The 27537-nt window shown below is 38.1% G+C and overlaps 1 protein-coding gene across 1 annotated transcript; it reads left to right on the top strand.

Moving 5' to 3' along the window:
- Atic (5-aminoimidazole-4-carboxamide ribonucleotide formyltransferase/IMP cyclohydrolase) lies at positions 1 to 26760 on the top strand. Its single transcript, XM_004851101.3, has 16 exons — positions 1 to 150; positions 368 to 494; positions 3495 to 3571; positions 4366 to 4432; positions 8928 to 9016; positions 9399 to 9550; positions 9844 to 10000; positions 12358 to 12483; positions 13237 to 13344; positions 14350 to 14435; positions 15471 to 15560; positions 17841 to 17969; positions 21835 to 21927; positions 23329 to 23511; positions 25177 to 25332; positions 25742 to 26760. The coding sequence occupies exons 1-16, from the start codon at positions 132 to 134 to the stop codon at positions 25859 to 25861; spliced, it is 1779 nt and encodes a 592-aa protein (XP_004851158.1). The 5' UTR covers positions 1 to 131; the 3' UTR covers positions 25862 to 26760.
- The last annotated feature ends 777 nt before the right edge of the window (positions 26761 to 27537 follow it).

Genomic DNA, 27537 nt, shown 5'->3' with positions numbered 1-27537 from the left:
GGTCACGTGACAGTCCGGGATGCCTCCCCGCCCACCTGCTTCCTGCGCTGACGGGCCGCGGCCCCAGAGTCCCACTCTGCACGTGGTGTCGCCGCTATCGCCGCGCTCTCCCGGACCCCGCGCCTGCAGCTATGGCTCCCGGCCAGCTCGGTGAGGCCCTCGCGGAGACCCGCGCCCGCAAAGGCGCCTGTGGTCCGCCCGGCCCGGCCTGTGCTGCTCGCCGGAGCAGACCCGGGCAGGCCTCCCCGTGGGCTTGGGACCTGTGCGCCCGGCTGCAGGCCTTGCAGTTCGAGAGTCCCCTCCCCAGGCCTTGGAGAGCGCAGTGTCGCGTTGTGCGAGTAACTAGAACAAATGTCTTCTCTTTCAGCCCTCTTTAGTGTCTCTGACAAAACTGGCCTTGTGGAATTTGCCAGAAATCTAACGTCTTTGGGTTTGAATCTGGTCGCTTCCGGAGGAACTGCTAAAGCTCTCAGAGATGCTGGCCTGGCAGTCAGGTAAGGTAGAGCTTAGTTTTTAAGGTAAGTCCAGGCAGAAAGTGGTCACATTAAAACCAGAAAGTGATGTAATGCAGGTATTCTGAGTTAAATACGTGCCTTATACCCCTCCCCGGAGCGCTGTGAGGTTGGCACACCCCTTACTCAAATTTGAGGAAGAGGAAAACGAGGTTCGGAGAGGTTTAGCAGCTTCTGTACAAGTTTGCAGAATTGAGGGTGGGTGGTCCTCAATTTAGAACCCTGGTTTTTAGCCACTTCCTTTACACATTAAGTCACGTGGGCCATCTGTTCTGCACAACAAACACAAAAGTTATGATTCATATAGTCTCCTTTAACTGGCTGTTTAATAAAACGGTTTACATCATGAAGAGTCACATCTGCCTGTCTTCCCTTAGCACCTCTCATAACCATAGGAAGGTCCAAGTCATTGATTCTCTTGTTCACAAGCTGTTCATGACTTCGGATGGGAAGAAAGGGATGCACCCCAGATAAATGAGGAAGGCATTCCTGACCTCGAGGAGCTGGCTTTCTGGATGGAGAGGGAGTAACTACTGAAAGATAGAAAATGAAAAAGGCCATAGCACAGCTATAATAAACTGCAGCAAGAGTTCAGAGGAAGGACAAACCCACCCCCGAGATACATTTTAGAAAAGGGATGAAAGGTCTCTCTGCCTAGTTGCTATGTGGAAGACTTCTTGCCCTCCAGGTCCATCTAGAGGTAGATTATCCACCTTTTGTTCATGTAATTCTGCTTTATGTGAACAGTGCGTAGCTTCCCTAGATTTGACAAGTTCAGGTGGCGAGAATGCCTTAGTTTATTTAACACTTTTTATTTCTCAAGTTTCTTTCGCATCTTGTCTGTGACATGGTTCTCCTGGAAACCCTATGAGAATCACAGAATTGAAGCAAGATGAAAATCTAGTCTAGACCCAGGTTCTTCCCATTAGGCCAAGGTGGAGTCTACTGTTGTAGTTGGAACTTTCTTCAAATTAAGCAAAATTCTCACCTGTGGTCTCCTTTTATCTTTTCTCACAATAATTTTGTGTTATGGAAGCAGGCATCATCAAAACCAGAAACATGTAATGAGTTCTTATGTTGTGTATCATCCAATTTAAATACTACCCTCTGCCCACTCCTCACTTATCCCCATTATTGTGTTATCTTTTTTAAAAATTGGGATAGTGTTCTCTCCTTAAATGGTAAAAATGTTTACTATGAATGATTTGTTTAGAGCCCAACACTGTGAAGTTCACTGAATGGAGTATAAAGTGGGAAGGATTGTTACATATATTAATCATAAGTCCTCACAATAAAGTTTTACTATAGGTAGTATTGTCCCGATTGGGTAGGGAAGGAAACTGAAGCACAAAGAACTTAAGTAGGGGGTTGCTGTAGCTCAGTATTTGAGCACTTGCCTGTCTTATACAGGGCCATAGGTTTGATCCCCAGCACCACGAAAATGAAAAAAAGAAATGAAGTCACTTGCCTAATATCATGTATCCCATGAAGTTAACCATTGCCTTGTGTGGTAAATGAGATTTAATCAGTAAGTACATACCAGTGATCATATGGAGAATTAATTTGGAAGACTAGCTATTACATACAAATTTTTAAGTACAAAAGAGTAACAAGCTTTTGAATTACCGTTAGCATTTATTAAGAATAAACTTGCCATTTGAAGTTTTAAGCAATTGTCTTTAATTAGAGGAACCAGATTTTAATTCCTGAATTCCTCAGAAGGGAATTTGGGATTTGAAACCATGTGTCACCAGTTTGACAGATGACCATTAGAACTGCGTGTGACCTTGGCTAAGTGCAATTCATCTGCAAGTGACCCTCTTTGATAGGCAAGTCAACCCAGGAAATTCTGTGTCCTTTTAGCCAAATTTGCTGTAGTAAAATGTTTATTAATTTCTTCCAATAAAGGCTATTATGTTAATTGTAAAAAATTTGGAAAATGCGTAAAGCTAGCATATGAATGTATTTCCAGTGTTTTTATAAGCCTACACATTATTTCAGAACTGACATAGAAGATAGAATTTTGAGTCCTGCTTTTTTTGCTTATGTATTATGAGCATTTTTCCCCAACAAATTCCATTAGAGGATGTTCCTGGGTGCAACTTTGTGGATGTCAGTTTGATGATACGGATTAATATTAGGTATTGTTTTTCATTTGGCCCTTAATCCTATTCTGTGATGCCCATTCCCTTTGTTTTCTGTGTAAAAGATTTTTTTAATTTACGTAATTTCAGTTTAATGCTATGAGTCTATAAATGTTCCCCGTATACTTAATTTTGGTTCTCAACATGGTTTTCTAAAATGCTTAAACCTTTGATTCATCAGCAATTTATTTTTGCATGGAGTTAAACAGTTACCACTTTACTAAGCAGTCTTCTTTTCCCACCAATTTGATTTTTCACTTTATGCTATTTAATCATAAAATTAAATTCTTAGTTCTACTTTGGATATTTCCTGGTATAAAGATATTTTTAATGCATTTTGTTATATACTGCCAAGTTGCTTCTCATTTGACTTTATTTCTTAATACTATTTATTTAGTACAATCTATGACTCCATTTCTAAATTCCTTGACAGTTGTAAACCAATGCTTTAATACGTATCAATTCTCCCAGTCACAATCAGTTAGTTAGAAAATATAGTAAACGTGAGGTGGGCATTGGTGGTCCACCCTTATAATCCTAGCACTCAGGAGACTGCGGTAGGAAGATCAAAAGTTTGTGGCCAACCTGGACTATGTAGTGAGACAGTGTTAAGAAGGAAGGGAGGGAGGGAAAGAAAGTATGGTTTTTTGAAAAGTAAATAAAATTTTACTTATGTAAGAAATCAAATGTAGTGAAAAACCGTAAGCTAGAATAATTTTTTGTTCAGGTTCTTTAAAAAAAAATTTCTTGCAATGAGAAGAGTAGGCTTGAGGAAAGATGTTTTGAATGATGTAAAATGTCAGTTCAGAAACAGTGGTAATATTCTGTTCATTTGCAGAGACGTCTCCGAGCTAACAGGATTTCCTGAAATGTTAGGGGGTCGTGTGAAAACCTTGCATCCTGCAGTCCATGCTGGTAAGTTGGTGGTATCTTCAGTTTAAAACAGTCAGTGGTTTTTAGGAATATTTTAGTTAACTTCCTAAAACAAAGGAGGCAGAAGAAAACTCCTAAGCTCAAAAAAAGTTTATTTCTAAATTTATATTGGCTTTGTCACATTTGCTGTCAAAGTTAGTACCTGTTTAAAATCTGGTTTGCTTTATTACATGATGGATGCACATGGTTTTCTTCTGCTTCCTGGTAGTCTTGACCTAATAACTAATTTAACTAAATTAGTGTGTGTTTCTGTTGCCCTTAGTGAAAGTATTTAGATTTTATAGTATAAAGCTTAGACTTTTAGTAAATTTCACAGGATAAAGTATCACAATGTAACTGAATTTATAAAGAAATTTTGCTACATGCTTTACATGTGTACATTTGTCTAACACAGCAAATTCCACATAAAGTGGTGAGCAGTAAGTATATAGTATTGCTAATCTGCCAATTGCAGTAAAATGCAGCGAATAAAGGCTGAATGGCGAAGGATCACCAGACAAACCATTGATTTATGGATATACAGACAGTGATGGACTCTCAAGAGTTTTGCAAAAATTCCTTTTATATTTTTTGTTGTTCAATAAAAGGGAATTATGTACTGATGCAAAAGATTTTTAAATATATCCATTGCTGCTAATTTTTTGTTTGCTAACTTTTCAACTCCGTATTCTGTATTCTTTAGTTATGAATATGAGAAGGCTTTACTGGGTTGATAGGACTATTGGAAGAACTCTTATTTTTTTTAATTAATACTTGATTTAACTTTGTTATATTAGGAATCCTGGCTCGTAATATCCCAGAAGATAATGCTGACATGGCCAAGCTTGATTTCAATCTTATAAGGTAAAAATTTCAAATTAAAATTTTAGCACATTAAGGAAGAAAAGCAAAGAATATGCCAAACCTATTGCTCCTCTCCTTCCCCCTCTGTTTTTAGTGACTGTAAAGCTTTACTGAATCCCTTTTGTGTAGCATTCAACATGTATAAGCCTTCTGATTTTGGCAGGTTTGCATTTTGCATCCAAATATATATAATTTAAACTCATACGTCCTTTCTTTTTCATTGTTTGATGTTGAACCCAGGGCCTCACATTTGCTAGGGAAGTACTGTCTCTGAAATAGAGCCCTAGCTCCTAATCTTTGTTTATTTAGGAAGTTATGATCTAAATTTTGTTACAACTGACTTAGTTATTATCATAAAGATACTGATTGCTACTTTTAAGTACAGCAATACTTTGTTAAACTCAATTCATATCGAATTTCTGTTCAAACACCAAAAAATTCGAGAACTGAATGTATTTTTCCCATAAAAAATAATGGAAAACCAAATAATTGGTTCTGATCCCCAAAAATTACACTTATAAATTCATTTTTCAAGGACTTTAACAAATTTTGCAATGATTTCATTATCATGGTTCTCACAGTTTTCCCCTTAGCTTTATTGCTGGTATCACTTTCTTTGGAGCCATAATTACTATATTTTATGCGAATAAAGTGCAAAAAAACCCACACAATTTTGAATGTTTTAATGCACTAACAAAAGCACTATGTCTTGCCTGGGAGAGAGCGGCACTTCAATTGAACCGTCACCCTTTGTGTCCTCGGCAACACAGTTCAAGTTTGGAGCTGTTTGACAATCGAGGTATCACTAAATATATAACAGGTTTATTGAGGTATAATTTACATATCCAAAAATTCACCAATTTACAATGTATAATTCAGTGGTCTTTAGTATATTCACAGATGTTGTGCAGCTATTACCACATTCGATATTAGAACATATTCAGCGTTACCCTCCCCCCCAAAAGACTATATTCTCTTTTATTAATACATATTTTTATTAGTGTGTATGAATTTTACAAAATAGTGAGTTTCATTGTGGCATTTTCATCCTTGTGTATAACGTATCTTGATAATATATGTCCTTCCTGTTACCTCCCTTATACTTCTCTCCCTTTTCCCCATCTTATTTAATAATCTCCCTTCTACTTTCATATTTTTGTTTTGTTTTACTTAGATTCCATATATTAGGGACCTATTACTGTCTTTTTTGAGCCTGATTTATTTCACTTGACATGATGGCCTCTAGTTCCACCTGTATCCTGTGAATGATTTTATTCTTCATTGTGGCTGAATAATATTCCATTTTGTACATGGAAAACATTTTCTTTATTCATTCCTCTATTGATGGGCGCCTAGGCTTTTTCTATATCTTGGCTGTTGTGATTTGTGCTGCAGTAAATACAGGTGTGCAGGTAACCCTACAGTGTGTAGACTGATTCCTTCAGGATGTACCAACAGTGGAATAGATGTCATGGAGTTCTGTATTTAAACAAACTTCATTCTTTAGCATTTCCTTCAACACCTTCCACCCTTGGTACCACTGAGCTACTTTCTGACTCAGTGGATTTTCTTATACTGAAATATGCTTTTTCCCTGTGTTAGAGACTGAACCCAGTACCTAAGGCCTTTGCACTGAGCTATTTCCCCAGCCTTTTTTTTTTGAGACAGGTTTTTGCTAAGTCATTAAGTTGCCCAGGCTGGGCTCAAACTTGTGATTCCTCCTGCGTCTGCCTCCTCGAATGGGTCCTTTGTTATTTACTTTTTTTTACATAGCATGTTTTTAAAGCATGTTTACGTAGCATGTTATTCTGTGTACTGTATTTTCCCTTTTTGGTGATGTCCTTTGACCACCATAAAAGTTTTTAATTGGGCAAGGGATTTAGCTCAGTGGTTCCGCCACCTGCCTTGCAAGTGCAAGGACCCGAGTTCAACCTCCGGTACCAAAAAAAAAAGTTTTTAATTTACGATGTCCAATTTCTTTCTTTTATTGCTTGAACTTTTGATGTCACAGCTAAGAAATCATTGCCTAATCATGGATGATGAAGATTTTTGCCTGCTTTCTTTTAAGGAGTTTGTAATTTTAACTCTTAAATTTGGGTCTTTTATACATTTAAAGTTAATTTTTATACATAGGTGTGAGGTAGGGGTCAAACTTTATTTTTCTGTATGTGGCTGTCCAGTTGTCATACCAGTCATACCATCCTTTTTTTTTTTTTCCAGTACTGGGGATCGAACTCAGGTCCTTGGTGCCTGCAAGGAAGCCATGGGGCCACTGAACTAAATACCTGGCCCTGTCACACCATCATTTGTTGAAAAGTCTATTTTTCCTTGAATGGTGTTGGCAACCTTGTCTGTATGTCTCATTATGCCGGCACTACTGTTGCTCAGCAGAAATTTTGAAATCAAGAACTGTTGAGTTATTCCAACTTTGTTTTTCTTATTAAAGATTATTTTGCAATTCAGGGACCTTGCATTTCTATGTGATTTTTAGGATCAGTTTGCTCATTTTGCAAAAGAAGCAGTTGGAGTTTTCCTAGGTATTTGAATCCATAGATCAATTTGGAGAATATTGCTATTTTAATAATACTAAGTCTTCCAACCCATGAATGTGGAAAGTTCCCATGTATTTCTGTTTTCTTTGGTTTCTTTCAACATTGTTTTATTTTTTAGTATACAAGTTTTATATATTTATGGAACTTATTTATAAAATATCCTTTCTGGTGCTGTTGTAAGTGGAATTGTTTTCTTAATTTTATTTTCTGATTATTCCTTGCAAATGTGTACTAGTACAATTGATTTTTGTATATCGAGCTTATATCCCTTCCCTTGTTGAACTCATTTATTAGTACTAATGGGTTTTCTTGTAAGCTCTTTGGGATTTTCTGTGTATAACTTCATGTCACCTGTGTATAGACATTCGCTTCTTTCTTCTCAATTCTATCGCATTCTTTCTTTGCAAATTTCCCTGGCTGGAATGTCTAGCACGATATTGGATGGAAATGCTAAGAGTGGACATTCTGTTCCTGATCTTAGAGGGAAAGTATTCAGCCTTTCATCATTATGGTGTTACTAGCCAGAGTTATTTTTTTCAAATTTCATTATGTTGAAGAAGTTCCCTGCTAGTCTTAATTTGTTGAGTGTTTTTCTTTATCATGAATGAATATTGAATTTTGTCAGACACTTTTTATTTATCTGTTGCGGTGATCAGGTGGTTTTTTTCTTTATTCTGATTATTTATTTATTTATTAGTTTTTTGAGACAGGGTCTCACTGTATAGTTCAGGGTGGTCTTGAACTCACAGCGACCTTCTTGCCTCAGCCTGCCAAGTGCTGGGATTATAGGTGTGCACCACCATATCAGACTATTCTGATGACATTTTATTAGTTGATATTTGGATGTTAAACTAGCTGTACATTCAAGGCATTAAACCCCTGTTTGGCTGTGATATTTAATTCTTTTCATATTTTTTCTAGTTTCCATTTGCTAGTATTTTTGTGGATTTTTGTGTCAGTGTGGATGAGAAATGGTATTCTCTAGCTTTTTTGTGACACATTTGTCTGACTGTTATCAGGGTCATAGGCCAATAGGATGAACTGAGCAGGCCCCTCTTCAGCTTGGAAGCTGGAAGCCTGCCCACAGAGCGCCATAGTTTGTATCCCTGGGAGTCGGACTCTATTCACTAGTTAATTTAGATCTGTTCTGTATTTTAAATTATTCTTTTGACCTCCCTGTTACTATCCCATTTATGATGTCTCTTATGACCTCTCTGAAGATAAAATAAACAAATAATTTATTGTTAGAATGCTCCATTGGTTTTCATCATTGCACACAATTTGTGGGTAAAGAATCTAATTTAAAATATCCTAGATAATAGTGTTCTAACCTGAAATAAAGGTGTTATCTGTCATCTTCTAGTTCTTATTTCTATTAAAAATGTTTCACAGTTTTGATGGTGTGATAGTGGCAGGCAGCTAAAGTTACTTGAGTAGCAGTATTGCATATGGTTTGGAGAGACCCAGAGCACCTGCTGAGTAAAGGACCTGTGCTCTGCAGGTGTAGAACACCCAGGCTTTTGCACACAACTTTTTACACTTCTAAAATGTCAGTCACACAGTTCATATTTGACTTTATTCATTTTTACTTATTTCATGTTTGCAGTACATAATGATTTCATTAATTGTAGGGAGATGGTACATGGACATAACATCTTTTATGTCCCCTTCCCTTGGTCTCCCTGCCTCCTCCTTTATCTCTTGGTCCCCTTCCGATTTGCAAAAGATTTGCCTCCCTGTTTCCTGTTATCTATCATCTGTTTATATTTCTCCTATGAGAGAACCCATGCAGTATTTAAGCTTGTGCATCTTGATTTCTTTCCCAGTTTATATTTTAGATCTTTTATGGTTTTGGTCACATACATAGTGCTGACTCCTTTTTTCCTAGTTATAAGCCATATAAGCTGAGTTTTGAATGACGGTTGAATTCCCCTTGGTTTTAGAGTCGTTGCCTGTAATCTCTATCCCTTTGTGAAGACAGTGGCCTCTCCAGACGTGACTGTTGAGAACGCTGTGGAGCAAATTGATATTGGTAAGTTAGCAAAACTATTTTGAGACTAACAGAGGAGGGGGTTATTTAAAATTCTAATGAGACTTCCTTTTGATTTTCATTATTGAAACAAAAAATAATCATTTCTCCTAGATCCTATTTCAGAATGATTATAATTCATCTGTATTTTATAAGCCTCCTCCCCCAGGATTGAACCCAGAACCTTTCATATGTTAAGCAAGCACTTTGGCACTGTAGTCCTAGCCCAAGCTATTTATTTTTTTAATGAGTCATCTGGATGATTTTTTCCATATTTATTTCCTTTTTTACAGGAGGACTTAAAGTGGAAGTGTGTGCACCATGACTGTATTTGAAAGAGATTCATCAATTGATAATAAAATACAACATTTTTTGTCCTTCAAAGGTGGAGTAACATTGCTGAGAGCTGCAGCCAAAAACCACTCTCGGGTGACAGTGGTGTGTGAGCCAGAAGACTATGCAGCGGTGTCCACAGAGATGCAGAGCTCTGACAGTAAGGACACCTCCTTGGAGACCCGACGCCAGTTAGCCTTGAAGGTGGGGCACACTTTGTGTAGTCACTTCTGTCCTGTGCAGTGTTGGCCAAGCCAAACAGTATTGAGTTCTGGCTGGATTCCATCACCTCCTGTATCTCTGCCTGCCTGGAGAGACCAAATAGTATAGGAATATTCTGTGAAAAAGAGTGAAAGAGTTGCAAGAGATAATTCGCTGTGTTATTTGGTGGCTTTTGTGTGTGAGTATACACATGACCAGGGCATATAGTTTTCTGTGTACCTAAAACCATCTTGTCCCTGCTGCTAGTGTCTCATAAAACTTTATACTTTTTGTAGGCATTCACTCACACGGCACAGTATGATGAAGCCATTTCAGATTACTTCAGGAAACAGTACAGTAAAGGAGTCTCTCAGATGCCCTTGAGATATGGTATGAACCCTCATCAGACCCCCGCCCAGCTGTACACGCTGAAGCCCAGGCTTCCCATCACAGGTAAAATCTTGAGTGTATTGTGGCGCAGTTGGCTGTACCTGGATGCGTGTATATCTTTATCTGTATTGTATCTAATGTGGTTTACATTCAGAAAGTAAAGTAAATTACATAATGCTATTTGTAGCCATCCAAAATTGAGATGTCAGTTGGAATTGTGAGCACAGATGTTGAGGTAATCTGTAGGTGTGAAGCGAGATCAGGTTGGAGGTACAGCTTGGGCTGTCTTTGTCATATAAATTTTCTAAAGACGTGGGCCAGGGTGAGATGGTCCGAGTTTCATAGCAGAGCATCAAGGCGAAGCTTTGGGGTGCTTTTCCAGTTGGTCGGCAAAGCAAGGAGGAGCCATATGACAATCTGGAGAATTCCAGTGGGTTGGAATGTCATTTAGGATAGAAAAGGGACTATTTGGGGAGTCATAAAAGAAGCACTTTACAGTAAAGTAAAGAAGGACTGGGGATATAGCTCAGTGCTCCCTGGATTTAATCCCCAGTACACCCAAAACACTGAAGCCAAAATTTCCTTGAAATTATAATTTTAGAAGACTAGTTGAAGTGGGCGAAAACAGAGGTGTAAGGTTAGGAAATAACAACGATGGAAAATTCTTTGAAGAGAGAAATTAGGACTCCATGGATTGGTGGAATTAAGAGAGGGTTTTTCAGTTTTGGGCCTGTTTTGTTCTTGAGGTGGGCTGTTAGAGCCCGTCCTCCATGGTAGGAGGGACAGTGGCGAAGGGCAGAGGAGAGAGCTGCAGCTGTGGAGGCCTTAGAGGCCCACCACGCAGGAGGGCAGGCCCTCAGCCAGAGCAAGGACCACACAAAGTAAGTTCAGGGCACACAGGTCTACCCACGCCTTTGGTGGTAGGAAGAAGCAGCTTCCTGTTGGCTTCCTTCTTCTCCATCACCTGCTTGGGGAGATACAGAGTGGAGCAGGGCTGGAACTTCAACACTTTAAAATACTCTCTCCTTAGCCCTTCACATTCATCAGATCTACCACTTCAGGTATATTTTGAAAATAAAAGCCAGGCCTGGTAGCATACACTTACAATCCCAGCACTTGGTAGGCTGAGGAAGGTGGATCCCTGAGAGTTTGAGTCCAGCCTGGGCTACGTAGTCCAAGGCCAACCTGAACTACAGTGAGACCCTGTCCAAAAAAAAGAGAAAAAATAAAAATACCCAATTTCCTAGGGTTACAGCTCATTTCCCTTTTTTGGAGGGTGGGGTTGGGATTGAACCTAGTGCCTCAGCACATGCACTACCAGTGTGCCCCACTCATTTCTTATTTTTTTAATATGTGGATGTACCACAGTTTGTTTATTGACCTATTGGACATCAAAACTTGAAGGACAAAAAACAACAAAAAAAAATAACTTGAAGGACAGTTAAGATCAAAACTGCTCTAATCACTCATGTAAAAGTTTTTGTATAGACATAAGTTTTCAGTTCATTTGGATAAATACCTAACCTTTCGTTTTCGTCATTTCCTATTTCTTGCCATTTTGTTTCTTGTTTGCTTGCCCCGTAATTTCCATAAGGACAGTTTTATTTTCAGGGCGAGTAGGAGGGACTGTTTTATTCACTGATGTATGCCAAGTACCCAGAGCCTAATGTTGTGGTAGGTTTTGAGTAAACATTGGCAAGGTTTTACTTTACAAAATCTCTACTATTCAAGATAACATGTGAAGGAAATTAAATTACACTTTTTTAAAATTAGTGATGGCCCAGTATTTCTTATTGTGTGCCAACTTCGTATTTATTCACAAGAGAGATTAGCTCCTAAGAATGGTGCCAATGATATTGAAAAAGACACCAAAATCCCTGAAGATGTACTCTTTCTTCTTGTCACTGCAGTTCGGCTTTAGGCAGGGCTATTAAAGAAGAAAACAAGTTTTTTTCCTCTTCTTTCCTCCCACCCACAGCTCTTGCTTTAGTTTGTAATGTAACTGTAAGTTGACATGATTTATATCTTAACATTTATACTGTCTCTATAATTGCTACAGTTGCTTAATTTTAGTACTGAATTTACATGGCTTCCTGGCAGATTTCTAAGCTTGTAGTTCCTCCCATTCTTGACCCCTGTTACTGATTTATTTCTAGACCTGCTTGTTTGGTCCTCCAGTAGTAGTGTGTGTCCAAGTGTATGTGCGTTCTTGCATGTGTGCATTTTTTTAAGAATGGGCTCAGGTTCAGCTACTTGGTTTTCCTTTATCACTGAGTTCTTACAGGTTTGTGCATATCTGTTTGCTTCTTAATTAAGAGATTTGTGTAGACTCGATATATGTTTCTGTTTTTTAAGACATAAACATACTTCTGACCTTCGTGACCCCTTGTGGTAAAGGGTATGTGTGTTTTTATACCTAGTTCTCAATGGAGCGCCTGGGTTCATCAATTTGTGTGATGCCTTGAACGCCTGGCAGCTGGTGAAGGAACTCAGAGAGGCTTTAAACCTCCCTGCCGCAGCCTCTTTCAAACACGTCAGCCCTGCAGGTAAATGCCCCAAAAATGCCCCAGAGGGGTTTCTTTTAAAATTCAAGTATAAAGCCACTTTGGCAAGTCTATTGATAATAGTATCAACACAGTAATATGATAAAAATCTGATAACACATACATAATTGTGTGACATTATTATGAGCTAGAAAAATCAGCCCATGGCCTTTTTAACAGTATAAATATGAAGGTTTAGAAATAAAAGTGAAATGGCTTAATGTTATATACCAAAATAAATATTCTTTACATATTTGAAGATCTACTTTAGTAAACCTAAAAAATTGTTCTTATGATATTTTATAACTTTTTATAGCCATTATATGACATGCCTTTTTGCTTTTGCATTTAAGTTCTTAATTCTACAATTTATCTATATATGCCACTAGGTCTGTTGGTGGTCCAGCACATAATGGTCCTCCATATTTATTGGATGGTAAAGCAGTATGAGCCAGGAAGAAATAAATGTGAGATACCAAGCAGAACAGAAAGTCAGTAATGAAGGGACCCAGCTTCAGCACAGGCGCTGTCAGGCCTCAGCAGCACTGTATTTGTAGAGGCCAGAGAGGATTCCCTGCCCCTTGCAACTGGACTTTTGTTAATTACTTGGCTAAATAGATTTTTATTTAATTTGGCAGAGGTGCTAGAAAATACACTGCACTGACTAGATATTTTTTGAAAAGTCTCGATACAGGAATTGACAAGTAGCAAGTTGAGGTTTGAGGTTTATTGATTCTTCCATGGTTTTTCTACTAGGTGCTGCTGTTGGAATCCCACTCAGTGAAGATGAGGCCAGAGTCTGCATGGTCTATGACCTCTACAATACCCTCACACCCATATCGATGGCATACGCAAGAGCAAGAGGTCAGACTGATAGGAGAAAAACCAGTGTTTTATCCCCAATAGAATAGAATAGTAATGTACTTTGTTTCATTAGATTTCAAATTATCTTCACTTTGTTTTATTAATACTTGAAAATGAGTTCATGACTGCCTCATAATAGATTTATTTATAAAAATATATTAGTATTTTAATGTAATAAATAGAAACATTGAAGTTGGTACATGTAATTTCAGATTAGGCTATTAAATGTATTCTTATTTATATGACAAAAATTATATGATTACTCTATACTAACTTAGACTTATGTTTGTTTGTTTGTTTTTGGTACCGGGGATTGAACTCGGGACCTTGTACTCACAAGGCCAGTGACTGGCACCCTGAGCTAAATCCCTGGCCCCTAGACTTATGTTCTGTATGTTTTAGAAACATCTAATTTTTGGATTTAATAACATGGATATTGGGCCAGGGATTTAGCTCAGCAGTTCCTGCACCTGCCTCGCAAGCGCAAGGTCCCGAGTTCGATCTCTGGTACCAAAACAAAACCATAATAATAACATGGATATTATGATGTTTATGGAAGATTTTTGAGAAACTTACAGTTTATCATATCTAGTAGGGGTCAGCAAACCATGGACCTTGGACTGAATCCAGTCAGATTCCTAGTTTTATATGTACAGTTTGATTGGTTCAAGGCTATATGCCCTTGTTCATGTATTTTCAGTGGCTGATTTTGAACTATAATTTGAGTAGTTGCAATAGAGACCATATGGCCACAAAGCTTCAAAACTACTTACTGCCTAGACCTTAGAAAAAGTTTGCTAAATGCTACTCTAGAAGGTAAAATTAATAAATGCTTCCCTAATGATTATTTGAATTAAAAGAGATTGATCTGTTAATTAAACCTTATGTAAAGAATAAGATTACATTAAAGAAATAGAATTCATTTGATCATATGGAAATTTTAAAACTTCTTTTTTGTGCAAGTATAATGTATAATGCATACTTTATTTTCATTTTTATTTATAGGGGCTGACAGAATGTCTTCATTTGGTGATTTTATTGCATTATCTGATATTTGTGATGTCCCAACTGCAAAAATTATCTCCAGAGAGGTTAATAGACATTCATATAATGTGATCTATGTGTAACTGAGTAGTAAAGTGTTTTGTTTATAGTGTTTATTGAAACTGTAACTTGTAATATTTATATTTGTACCAGCTGTAAATTAAATTTATTATGTAGGGTGTTCATATTTTATAGAAAACATGAATCCTTGAATTAATTTTAAGAGTTAGTGAATTAATGCGTAAAGTGAATTGACTATTTTGATAAAGTTTTTCTTTGTAAATGTAATTCTTTTAAGTTTTGTAGTGCATGTATTTTAATGCCAAAAAGAAGAGCCATCTTGAGTGGTGATGAAATAAGGAATCTTCACTGTAAACCTTTATAGATCTGAAAGGGACTATATAATTGGAAAAAATGTAAACTGATTTGATAAACTAATCCTTATCAGTTGAATACCAAACAAATACTCCAGACAGTTCAGGGTGCTCAGTGGTACTGGGGAGACAGGAAAGAAAAAGAAAATGTACTTCCAGCATAGAGGGGAGAAAATAGAAAGTAAAGGGGCATGTTTCTGTCCATGACCATTACTGTTCCAACCCCAGTGGCGCTCACATTGTTACAGGTCATAGCAAAGCTGTGACTTTTGTATTGTTAGTTACAAGATGTTAACTCTCTGATCCTCTTGTCTTGCTGTTGAGAAGCATGTCTCACCTAGGTCATTTAATCAGATCCTGGCAGAGCTGGGATCAAAACGTGCTCTTTCTAGTGAAAAACACCACCCTCTAAAGAAAGGAGTAAGAAAAGAACTGGTTTTTCTTCCTGAGGTACATGAATTACAGTGAATCACTCATATAGTGTTAGTTAAACGAGTCTGAAGGGACATCAAGCAAGACAGAGTCATCTGTAAAGAGTAAGTCTATTCTGACAATTTTTTTAAAGCTTGGCGTTAGCATTATCTGTTGGAGATAGAATCAGAAAGTGCTACAGCATTATTTAGGACAGATAATTGTGACTAGATTCTTCAGAGGCATTCTCTGGGTTTTTTTTTTTTTAAATAGAGATTAACTTTAATATGCTTATAGGTGTCTGATGGTATTATTGCCCCAGGATATGAAGAAGAAGCCTTGAAAATACTTTCTAAAAAGAAAAACGGAAATTACTGTGTTCTTCAGGTTAGTGCAATTCATGTTTGCTATAATAATTTCCCCTTTTGTCTCTTTTTCCCATGTTTAATCTTTTCTTTATGGGGACACCCTTCTGATTTATCCCACTTTATTGCAGTTTCTTTAATCCTGCAAGTTTTTGTGTATTATTGATTTTGAAGTTTAAGATAAGGATAGTCTCTTTACTCTTAATTTTCAGTTTTGTTTTGTTTTGTTTTTTCATACCGGGGATCGAACTCGGGACCTTGTGCTTGTGAGGCAGGCGGCAGAACCACTGAGCTAAATCCCCAGCCCTGTTAGATGTTATTTGATGGAAAGATCTTTCCATCCTTCCTTTCTGTCACTCTCTTACCTCTTTTCTTCTTATTTGTTTTTTAAAACAGTACTCTCACTATATAGGCTGGCCTTGAACTTGTGATTCTTCTGCTTTACCCTTCCAAGTTCTGAGATTGCAGGCAAAGGCCACCAAACCCAGCTCATGTTGATAACATTTTCTACCATAACTGATGTGTGGCAGGGAAAATTGCTAAGTATTAAAAGCATTGGGTTTACAACTGTCAGGGGATTTAGAAATTGGAGCATAAACCATACTAATTAAATAAATTCAATGGGAAGATTTGTTTCAAGATCCCTGTGGATACCAAAATTCACAGGTACATATGTCTTTTATAAAATAGTATAGTATTTATTATAACCCATGTGCATCCATTTGGGGCCAGGGATTTAGCTCAGTGGGTTCCAGTGCCTACCTTGCAAGTGCAAGGTCCCGAGTTCGATCCCTGGTACCAAAAAACAAACAAACCAACATATATATATATTTGGTTTTGGGTTTTGTTTTTGTTTTTGTTTTTGTTTTTGTTTTGGGTACTGGGGATTGAATTCAGGACCTTGCACCTACAAGACAGGAGCTAAATCCCCAGCCCTCTCCCATTTTCTTTAAATCATCTCTAGATCACTGATAATATCTACCACACTCTTAAGTGCTATGTAAATAGTTACTACACTGTATTATTCAGGGAGTTAATTACAAAGAAAACAGTCAGTATGTGTTTAGTACAGATGCAGTATTTTTTCTTAATTGTCCTTGATCTGTAGTTGTTTGAATCTGTTGTTATGGAACCCACAAATGCTGAAGACCGACTGTGTATTTTTGACTGTAAAATACCAATAATTCTAAAGTTTACAGATTCTATGTCAGCCTTTAAAGGAAAGAAGAAAATAGCACATTAAATATATATCGTTTTTGTTTTTAATCCATGTGTGTAAGTTTAACCACACAATTAGCTACCACTATATTCTTCTGTTTTTGGTGCTGTAAGAGCACTGTGTATGACCATTAGCAGTTACATGCAGCATTATGGGAAATGCTTTCCAAACCCACCCTGAACCCATCATCAGGTGCTCTCAGCACCTGACAGTGTTGTGTTGGAGGTGACCCTGGGGCTCCCTCACTGTTTTGCCTGAGAATTTGGCTCCACTTGCACATGATTATGACTGTAAAGCAGCTCACTCCTGTACTTGACTAAGGACAGGTTTCTTTTGACGTCAGCTAATAGGAAGGCACACCAACATTAGAAATGCCATAGTGCATACAACAAAAGAACATTTTAGAACTCAAGAATATGTAGGTTAGATAGAAGTAACATGTTGGCAGGGGCTTGCTTATAAATTATAGAATAAGTGCTTTCCAAGTCAAAGATCATCCAAAAGGTAAATAAAGAAATATTGTTAAGTTTAGAGATATCTAGAGAGAGAGCAGTCTTGCATGTAATGTTCCCTGTAACTTACTTTTTAATTCAGAATTTGGGAGGGGAAGATGATAAATGACATAAATTCCTTTCCAGGTAACAAAGACCTAGACTACAAATCCTCTTTTCTCCATGTTAACTTGTAAGGTGTTAGCTAGGTACTCTGGACAGTAGACTTTTAAAAGATAAGGAAAAATAGAGTGTGATTTTTATGCCATGGCCTGTTTGTTAGCAAATCTGTTTTATCTGCTGACCTTCCAAAAGGACTGTGTAGATAGTAACTTCTAGTTAATGCAGTGTTACCAGAAATATACTGATAGACTCATTGGTTTTAATATATTATTTGTAAGTTGTAAGTTAATATCTGTTAATTTCCTAGCAAAGTACTGTTGTCCAGCCATTGCATCATACTCATTAAAATGATGGCACAGATTTATTTTAGAAAAACGGATAAAACTTTACTAAGAATAAAATCTTGTGTACAGAATGTAAATATTTGAAGAATATAAATATAATGCAGCTTTTTAAATTTGTGTCTTAGATGGACCAGTCTTACAAACCAGATGAAAATGAAGTTCGAACTCTCTTTGGTCTTCATTTAAGCCAGAAGAGAAATAATGGTGTCATCGACAAGTCATTATTTAGCAATGTGGCTACCAAGAATAAAGATGTAAGTTTGAAAATACCAGAACTGAATGCTAGTAACTTTAGTAGGTGTGTTTTCACTATTTATAAGTTTATACATGTATTAAATCCCTTATCTGTACAAACAGCTAGCTCATCTTTGAGTTGTCAGGTAAGCCTGAGAGCCTAAAAAGTAAGAGATCACATCAGAAGCTTGCTTGTATGTGTACACAAGCCATAGGGATAAGCATCTTCAGTTATACATAAATGGGATCATGTCTTCTGTAACTTGCCTTTTTGGCATGCATGAGGCTACAGGTGTGTTTCCATGTCCATAAATGTAGATGCACATTTTTGTCTGAAAAGTCACATGACACCCCATGTATAGATGCACCGTGATGGATATTCAGCTTGTTTCAGTTGTGCTGTGATTGATATTTTTGTGTAGAGTAGTATCTAACTTTTTGATTTGCCTGGGCCACATTGAATAAAGAGGAGTTGTGTTGGGCCATATATAAAATATGCGATATTATTAATGTATATAAGTAATACAGCTTTATTTTTTAATGTTTTTACTATAACAACAACAGCAAAAAAGGACAGGTGTCCTACAGGCTGTAGGTTCAGCATGCTGACAAGTTTTTGTCCTTAGGCTGTAGATCATCTTAAGAGGGACACATTCACAGGATAATGGTGATTAGAGGTGGGATTTTCAATGTATTATCTCATTTAATCTCAGGCACACTATGGGAGGTGACCCATCTCTACTGTGAAGATTGTAAAACTGTGACATAGGGTACAGTTAGGAAATTTTCAAAGGTTGCACAGATGGGCATTTATTTATTTCCCAAAATATCATTTTTTGTTTGTTTGTTTTAATATGTTGGAAATTGAATAAAGGCCTTGATGACTGTTAAGCATTCACTCTGTCACTGAGCTATAGCCCCGGTCCCAAAATACTGGCTATCAGTTTTGAAGGGTATTTTTCTGGGTATAATGTTGACAGTACTTTTCTTTAGTACTTTGAGGGTATCACCCCCTTTTTGTCTAGAACTGTTGATGTGCCTGGAATGACTGACTGAATGCTGATCATTGGATCTGAAAAAACCTGGAGATATTCTGGGGCCTGGGGCTGTTGTTTTCTTCCAGAGAATTGATTTATATATCTGCCAAGCAGTTACAGTAGAGCATCTTGCCTCCTACTGTCGGAAATCGAGCTGGTTTGAATTTGGGCTTCAGTGTTTGGGGGACCAATCTGTTCATGGTTCATCCCTGTTCTGCCAGAGACCAGGCACCTACAAACACACTCTTCTCTGGTGTATTCGGACTCCATTTTTGTTCCTTAGCTCTGTAAGACTTCTAGAAACTATGCTCGGCTTATTTACCTCTTAGTTTATTCCAAGCTGCTTGGAAAGAGCCTGAAGGGGAAAAGCATGAATTGTCAGACTCATTTCTTTCAGCTCCTTTTTCTCGGGATCTTTGGCTCTCTGAATTAGAGTATTAGCACTTGGTCCAGCTTCTCGGCTTATTCTGAAAGAGAATAGTCTCCCACCATTCACTGCAGCAGAAGCAGAAGACCAAAAGGGAACCACTTTTGTTCCCAGGTCTCACTCCTGAGGCTGTACCTAGAATGACTGAAACAAGCTCTGTAGTCTTTATTGGCTAGTTTTGTCTGTTAAGCATCTGAATGATTTTTTTTTTTGATCCATTATTGGATACTGTTCCATTTTTATTTGTGAGAATTAGTAGTACCCTGAAATAAACATGCAGGCATTGATGCAGGGCGGAGTCTTTAAGCCCTTGAGAATTTACCCCTTGTTAAAATTTTTCTTGTAGGTCTGTAGGCATTGGACTGATTAATAATTTAGCAATCTTGATAGGTTTTGTGCCTCTGAATGTTTTTTGCAGTAATGAGAGAGGGTAAAATCATAATCTTTTATCTAAATTCTTCTCTCCTTGCTTTCTGTGGATTCTTAGCAGAAATTGAGACACATGAGTGATAGTTTTATCCTCCTTCATAGTCTACTTTTCTTCTTTTACAGCAAATTATTGTTCACATTTCTGTCTCAGAATCGTAAGATAGTTCTCTTAGGTCTGAAACTGTTGCAGTCTTGAGAGAGCTGGACAGGTGGAATGAGTAGTATTAATACTGAAAATGTTTCAATTGTTTCCTCTGCTCCTGTTTTTCTTGGATAGTGCTTCAGTCTGTTGGAGTCTCTCATTGCCACCCCACTCACATTTCTTGTATTCCTGATCCTAACTCAGAATCCTTGGGTTCTGTCTGAAAGTACACATCCAGGAAGCTGGCTTTTGTTACAAACCTTTCTTGTAACCTAAGGTATCAAATTTATAGGTGGTGACTTAAATAATAAAAAGATTTGTAAGAAAGGGTATATATTTTATTACTAGCACCTTACAATAATAAATTCTTAAGAAATTGTTTCTTTAAATTAAACTTTTAATTTTAAAATTAAAAAATAGAAACTGTAGGTTCACAGGCAGTTGTCAGGGTTCCTGTGACCCTTTGTCCTATCCTAAGGCTGACATCTTGCAGAACTGCAATAACAGTGTTGCAGCCGTGAAGTTGACACAGATAAGGTACAGAATTCTCAGGACCCCTCCCATTGCTCCTGTACATTCAGGCTTCCTCTGTGCTGCTTCCACCGTGCCTTGACCTTGGGCGACTACTAATCTCTTCTCTCTCTTTGTAATATTTGTTTATTGTACATTCATGCACTGCTTTTTATGTGAATATAAGCTTTTTGTTTTTGTGGTGAATGACCACGAGTATTAATTGCTTTCTGACATAGTAGTTGTATGTTTAGAGTTAAAACTATGAAAGTGTTTCCCAGAGTGGTCATGGCATTTTATATTCCCACCAGCAATAGACGAGTGGTTCCATTTCTGGAGGTTTTGGGTGTTGTCCCTGTTTTGTTTTGTTCTTTAAGACATTCTGGTCAATGTGTAGTTATATCTTAATATTCTAATGGAATTTGCACTTTCTAATAATTCATGATGTTGAACATTTTTTGATATGCTCTATTTGCCACCCACATATCCTTTTTGGTGAAGTGTCATTTGCTCATTTTCTAATTAAACTATTGTTTTGTCACTAAGTTTAGGTTTTTGGGGGGTGTGGGTGTGGGTATGTGTTATAGGTCCTACTTCTTTATTCATTATGTAATTTTCAGATATTCCTTTCAGTCTGTATTTTGTTTTCTCATCCTCTTAAAAAGGGGTATTTCACAAAGTGAAACTTGATTTTGATGATGTTACTGTTTTTTCAGTTATCTAATTTATCAGTTATGTGCAGTTATGCCCACCTAGCATACCAACCTGAATCTCTTTAAAGACAGTGACATTACTGACTGACTGTTCTGCTGATAGTTCACAATACAATGCAATTTTGAATAGTTTCTACTTAGAACATTCTAAACAAAGCAGAAAATGACCCTAACATGATTTTCTTTGAACAGCCGTGGCTGTGTGTATGCATACAGTGGTCCTTAATGTCCATGAAAATTATCTCAGCACTGCTTGTAAACACAAGTTTTATTTTGTCTCCAGATACTTAAAGGCACTGTGGTCAGGAAAATATTCTTGTCAGTTTTCAAATGAATACACTGTACTATCTCTTGCATGATATACACAGGCTTAGTCCAGCCTTGCTGCAAAATGGCACTAGTTTGAGTCCATTACACGTTGAGCATTGTATGGAGGTCCACCACAAACATGTTAAATAATTGATCCTTTTAGTAAAATATGGTAGTGTGTAGCATGAACAGTTTCACTCTCTCATTTCAGTGGCATAACTATCTTACAGATCTGTTGCATAAACAGGCAAGTAAGAAGCTTAAAATTAAATGAGTTTACAAAGCCCCATGCCGCTTACCACTCTGTGTTTGTTTCAGTTGTCAGAATCTGCCCTCAGAGACCTCATTGTTGCCACCATTGCTGTCAAATATACTCAGTCCAACTCCGTGTGCTATGCCAAGAACGGGCAGGTAACCAAGCTGACAGACCCACCCCAGGGGGACTGTTGTTTTACAAAATGATATTCAGAAATCCATCTGCCTCAGGTACTGGACAGCTTGAAAGGGAAAACTTGCCAAGTTTTTCTCTTCTGCGTTTGTCAGTATTTACTCAGCACCTTGGTAGACCGTTAAACTAATGATGATTAAGAAGTAGCTTTGGAACAAAGTACTAAAAAATCAGTCATTCACCTCTTGCCTGGAATGTGTTGGCACATTTTGGATTTGTGGGGTGCTAATAGCTGTTATAAAACTGATTTCATCACTCTGTTGCCTCTATTGGTAATTTCTGGTGAAGAGGAAGAAAGGAATGGCATTGCTACCCATCAGGCTATATTTTTGCAGCTTGCAAGATATTTTCACATATACATCTTATGTTGTTTTTTTCTCCCTAGTTCTGGGGATGGAACCCAGGGCCGTGTTCATGCTAAGCAAGTGCTTTACCACCAGGCTACACCTCCAGTCTCTTATGTTGTCTCACCAAGAATCTATTAAGCAGAAAGACTGCTAGACTAGGAGTTAACCTGATCTTTAAAGTCAGGTTTATTGAGGTATAATTTGTAAATGTACAGTTTGTAATATAATTTGTAAATGTACACTTGTGTGATCACTGCCACCATCAAGATACAGACCGTCCTACCTTAAAGTGGCTGAACTTGACAATATTTTGATTTTAGAATGGTATGAAAATATACCTGTATTACCATTCTGTTTTTTACTTTCGGTAAAGTATAAATCATATGAGGTATTCAGCACTTTTTTATAAAATAAGCATGTGTTTAGATGGTCTTTCCTAATTGCATAGACTAAGTACAGCAGGTAGAAGGTAGGCTGTGCGGAGAGGTATGATGTTTGATAGGGTAGTTGTATTTAGTACATTTTTGACTTAAGATATTTTCAGCTTACTGTGAGTTTGTCAGGATGTAAACCCATTGTAAGTTGAAGAAGATCTACAGTGAATAATTCTTACTATATGATAGTAACTTCCTTCTTTGTATTAAGACATTGAATGCAAGATTGAGCTGGTTAGTCACTAAGGCCTTGCCCAACTTATGGTTGAACTTGATCAAGCTTCAGGACAGTGAGCCCTTCTCACGGTGCCTTCAGCTTATCTCTTGGCATTTGTCAAATTATTTGGCCCACAAATTGGGGCATATAGGTATTAATTAGCATGATACCCGGAAGACCCTTTCAGAAGTTTAATTATTGCCAACTGTTAATATTGTCAGTCTCTAGTAACAAAGTTGTAGGAGGTTGTAGCTACTGGTGTCCTTGGGCCTGAGGTTCCATGAAGAATGAAGGCTTCAATGCTGATGTCCTTCGAAAAGAATGCATTGTCGGAAGAGGTGTTCATTGCATGTCTGTGTCCCTCAGGTTATTGGCATTGGAGCAGGACAGCAGTCTCGGATACACTGTACACGCCTTGCAGGAGATAAGGCAAACTGTTGGTGGCTTAGACACCACCCACAGGTGCTGTCAATGAAGTTTAAAACAGGAGTGAAGAGAGCAGAAGTCTCCAATGCCATTGATCAGTATGTGACTGGCACCATTGGTGAGGTAAAAGGCTTGTCATTGAGATCTGGCCAAACTGTGTTAATATGTTCACCGTTTTATGTGTAACAGACTTTCACGTAACCACAGAGAAAAAAAAGGTATTTTTCTTGAAATTCTGTATTGTCTAAAATTGTTAACCAAAACTTAGCAATTTGCTGTTTTGTACTGTCTCATTTAACTTCATTGTTTTATCCCTTTCTGAAACCACAAACCTCTTTTTAAATTATTCTCATTGGATTAGTTTTATATGATTGAACGTCCCCTGTGGATTACAAGGTTTTCATGACAAGGACTTTTTCACCCATTTTGAAGTGTCTCTCAGTGTCAGGTGGAAGCTTGCTGATGACAGATGTGTATTCAACATGAAATACAAATTATCTGATATTTTCTACAAGTGGCACTAACAACTCAATATATTCTTGTTACTTTACTGTTTTTAAATGTCTTCTGTTCTGAAGAAGGAGTGTGGAGCATTCAAATCGCAAATGTCAGGGAGCCTACCAGAGGAAAAGATTTGGCCCAGTTTCTGGACGTAGCAAGTGCCTAATAAAATATTGAATGGAAAACAAAGGTCTAGTAGTCAAAAACTGGTGGTCTCCAGAAGAGGTGAACTATGTTAAATTGCCCCTTCAGCAGCAGGAGGCTGCATAGTGTTGAAGAGGGAGGCTGGCTGCACAATGTGCCTTGTAACCTGAAAGTACTTAATGTGTCTTATCATTTTGACTTTATTACTTGGATTTTTCTGTTTGGTTCTATCCAGCAAAAGCCTGCTGATAGTCTGGGAAGAATCTTTACATATAAACAAGAATAAAACTATGTTAAAACCAAAATGGAAATATATTTTTAGGTAAAGTGTCTTGTCCGTTTGTGCTGCTGTAATGGAGTACCACAGACTTGAGTAATTTATAAACAATAGAAATTCACTTCTCATAGTTCTGGAGGCTGGGAAGTCCAAGGTCAGGGTGCCAGCAGGTTTGGTGTCTGGTAAGGGCTAACCTCTGCTTTCACACTGACACCTTGTTGCATCCTCTGGAGGGGACAGGTGCTGTGTCCTCATGAGGTGGGAACAATGCCCACCCTCTCAAGCCATTGCATAGGTGCTGATCCATTCCTAAGGACCGAGCGAGCCCTCATAATCCCCTAAAACATAACCTCCAACACTGTTGTATTGGAAATTAGGTTTCATCCTAAATTTTAAAGAGAACTCAGACTTTTAAACTTTAGCAAGTACCAAAACCTTGTTTTGATTTCTCTATAGCTGACTTAATGGTAGTTCTAGGATATCTGTCATCTGTTTCCTAGATTGGGTGTGGAGGATCCCTTTGAACACTCATATTTGGAATGTCATTTTCTGTTTGCTTTGATAGGTTTTGAAGCAATAGATTTAACTTAGATATTCAAGAACAAAGTATATTTGGAATAAATTGATTCAGATAGTCAAATGATAGTTTTTATTTGGGAAACTTAAAATTACTTTTCTTCCTTAATGAAAGTATTTTTTTAAAAAACCAAAGATCTTCTAAAAATATGAGCCTTAGATGTTTCATTACTTACAATTCAGAAGTCAGAAAATGTGCCATGTGCCTTCTGGCTTGGGAATTTTATCAGGTACAACTAAAAGTGATGTGGAATTAACCTCCCCCCGCTGCCCCCACCTTGCCCCTGCAGGATGAAGATTTGGTGAAGTGGAAGGCACTGTTTGAGGAAGTCCCTGGATTACTCACTGAGGCAGAGAAGAGGGAATGGGTTGACAAATTAAATGAGGTTGCCCTCAGCTCCGATGCCTTCTTTCCCTTCCGGGATAATGTTGACAGAGCTAAAAGGGTAAGTAGGAACTGATGTGCATTTGCATGGACTTGAGTATCATGTAGAATGATTGCAGAAATTCATCTTGTGATTTGTGAGTTGTGAAGAGTTATATATCAGAGCTGTGACAATGTGATATAAATCAGTAATAGAATTATTTGGCTTCTCCAGTTGATGTGTGGATAACTCAAATCTTGTTACTGTACTTTGCCTTTTTTTAAAAAGAGAAGTAGACAGATTTATTTGGTAGAGTTAAAAAAGTACACACTCAGATAATAGGGTGTAGGCCCTGAGGAGAACGGCCCCTATTTTGCCTTTTGACTGAATGAATCATTTTTGACTTAGGCTTTTTGGGAGGGGGATTTTGAATTCTGCAGGTTTTTACATATAGTTGTGTTTTGAAAATCAATACTGATTTTTCCCTCAGAGCGGAGTGGCCTACATTGCAGCTCCTTCTGGTTCCACTGCTGACAAGGTTGTGATTGAGGCTTGCGACGAGTTGGGAATAGTCCTGGCTCATACGGATCTTCGGCTGTTCCACCACTAATGTTATCACCTGTAAAGCTTTTTGGTTTGCTTATGTGTAGATGAACAATCATGTGCGAAATTTTGAAAGTACCTTATAAAAAAATAAAACATGACATAATAATTGGATCCATAGTTTTAGGTAGTTGCATTTTATTTGCAACTTAGCCTCTTACCCTGAAATGTGTCAAGGTCTGTGTGAGGAACACAAGAGCACCTCTCCCTCATGGAGCTCCACTGCCCCCACCGTACTCCGTGTGGGAAACCTGGAAACCTGCAAGGACACTGGAGAAGCTGATCGCCAGAGGATGGCCTAAGCCTTGGGCTCCGGAGTTCCCTCATACGCTTTCCTCTCAAGCAGGTTTCTTTTCAAAGTGCTTCTAAGAAGCTTGGTTGTCTGCTTTCTAACAAACAGCAGATTATCCCCTGGGAACTGAAACCTTAGTGGATTAGTGAGTCATGTCGACCCCTCTGTGGATAATGCTAATGCGTGCTTTCTTCTCTGTTAGTGAAATGTTGCCCATGACTTCAGCAGCCCGAGATCACCTCTCTGGAACTGCATAAATAAACATAATCCGGACTTGGGGTGTAGTTTGATGATAGAATATGTGCTTAGCATCATGAGGCCCTGCATTCTTTCCTTACCACTAAAAAACCCAGCAGAGAACCAAAAGAAAGTCATCTGTGTGGACTCAATATCCCACCTAAGCCCTTTCAATGAAAGTGAGCACAGTGCATCAGGAAGATGTGACTGCGCCTCCGTGTGCCCTGCACATGCGGTCCTTGCAGCACACCTGGGTTATATCTCTAGTCACCTCAAGCCTTTTGCCACTGTTCAGCTCAGTAGATGAGTCCTGACCTCTTTCTGTGACTTCAGTATAGTCCCTCCCTAAATAAAAGCTTTTGAATTTTTTTAAAGTTCATCTTTGTAAGTCATTTATATATTGACTAATCTTCCACCCCTTGATTAGTATCCTCTGCTTTAGAAAAAGAAGCCAAAGTGTGTGACCAATAAAGAACTACAGAAAGAATGTGTGACTTCCGAGAGTAGATCATAAGACATTGCAGTCTCGGATTGCTTGCTGTTCTGGGGTAAGGCCAGGCCAGGCAGTGCTATGAGATGGAAACCGCCCACAGGGGACAAACCATTTTGCCTACACTGGCTCCCAGCCTTGTGAGGGAATCCCTCTTGAAGTGGGCCCTCCCACTTCAGCCCCTAGCCACATCTGGCTTCCACTTGTTGAGATACCTGAGCCAGAACTGCCCAGTGGAGATTCTCATGAATTCGTGACATACACATATCCATATTATTATAAGCCACGGTTTGGGGGGCTGGGAGGGGGGTAATTTGCAGTGTAGCAGTAAATAGCTAATACAGATCTGGGCTCATAAACTGTTAAGTGTGCTCTCTGTCTCCTCCAAGTTATTGATTATTTTTTAGCTTGACCAAAGGTTAACATTAAAGGTATAATTCAGCACTGCTTAATACTACATAGTCTAGCCAGGCTTTCACATCTGAATCCACCAACTGCTACCATTTTAAGTCTTTAAAAATTAAGGTATTATGCTTTCATGCCTGGGAGGCCATGGTGAGATTCCAGCTCCGCGCAGTCCTCTTTCCAGCAACTGTAAAATAGGGATGCGAATGGATTAATTTCTTAATTTGTACAACAGTAGTTATCATTTAGGTGTTTGGAG

This window comes from Heterocephalus glaber, unplaced genomic scaffold, assembly GCF_053883595.1.
Source record: "Heterocephalus glaber isolate CG9 unplaced genomic scaffold, H.glaber_assembly_v1.0 deba00000621, whole genome shotgun sequence".
NCBI lineage: Eukaryota > Metazoa > Chordata > Mammalia > Rodentia > Bathyergidae > Heterocephalus > Heterocephalus glaber.
This window is presented reverse-complemented; position numbering and strand designations above follow the sequence as displayed.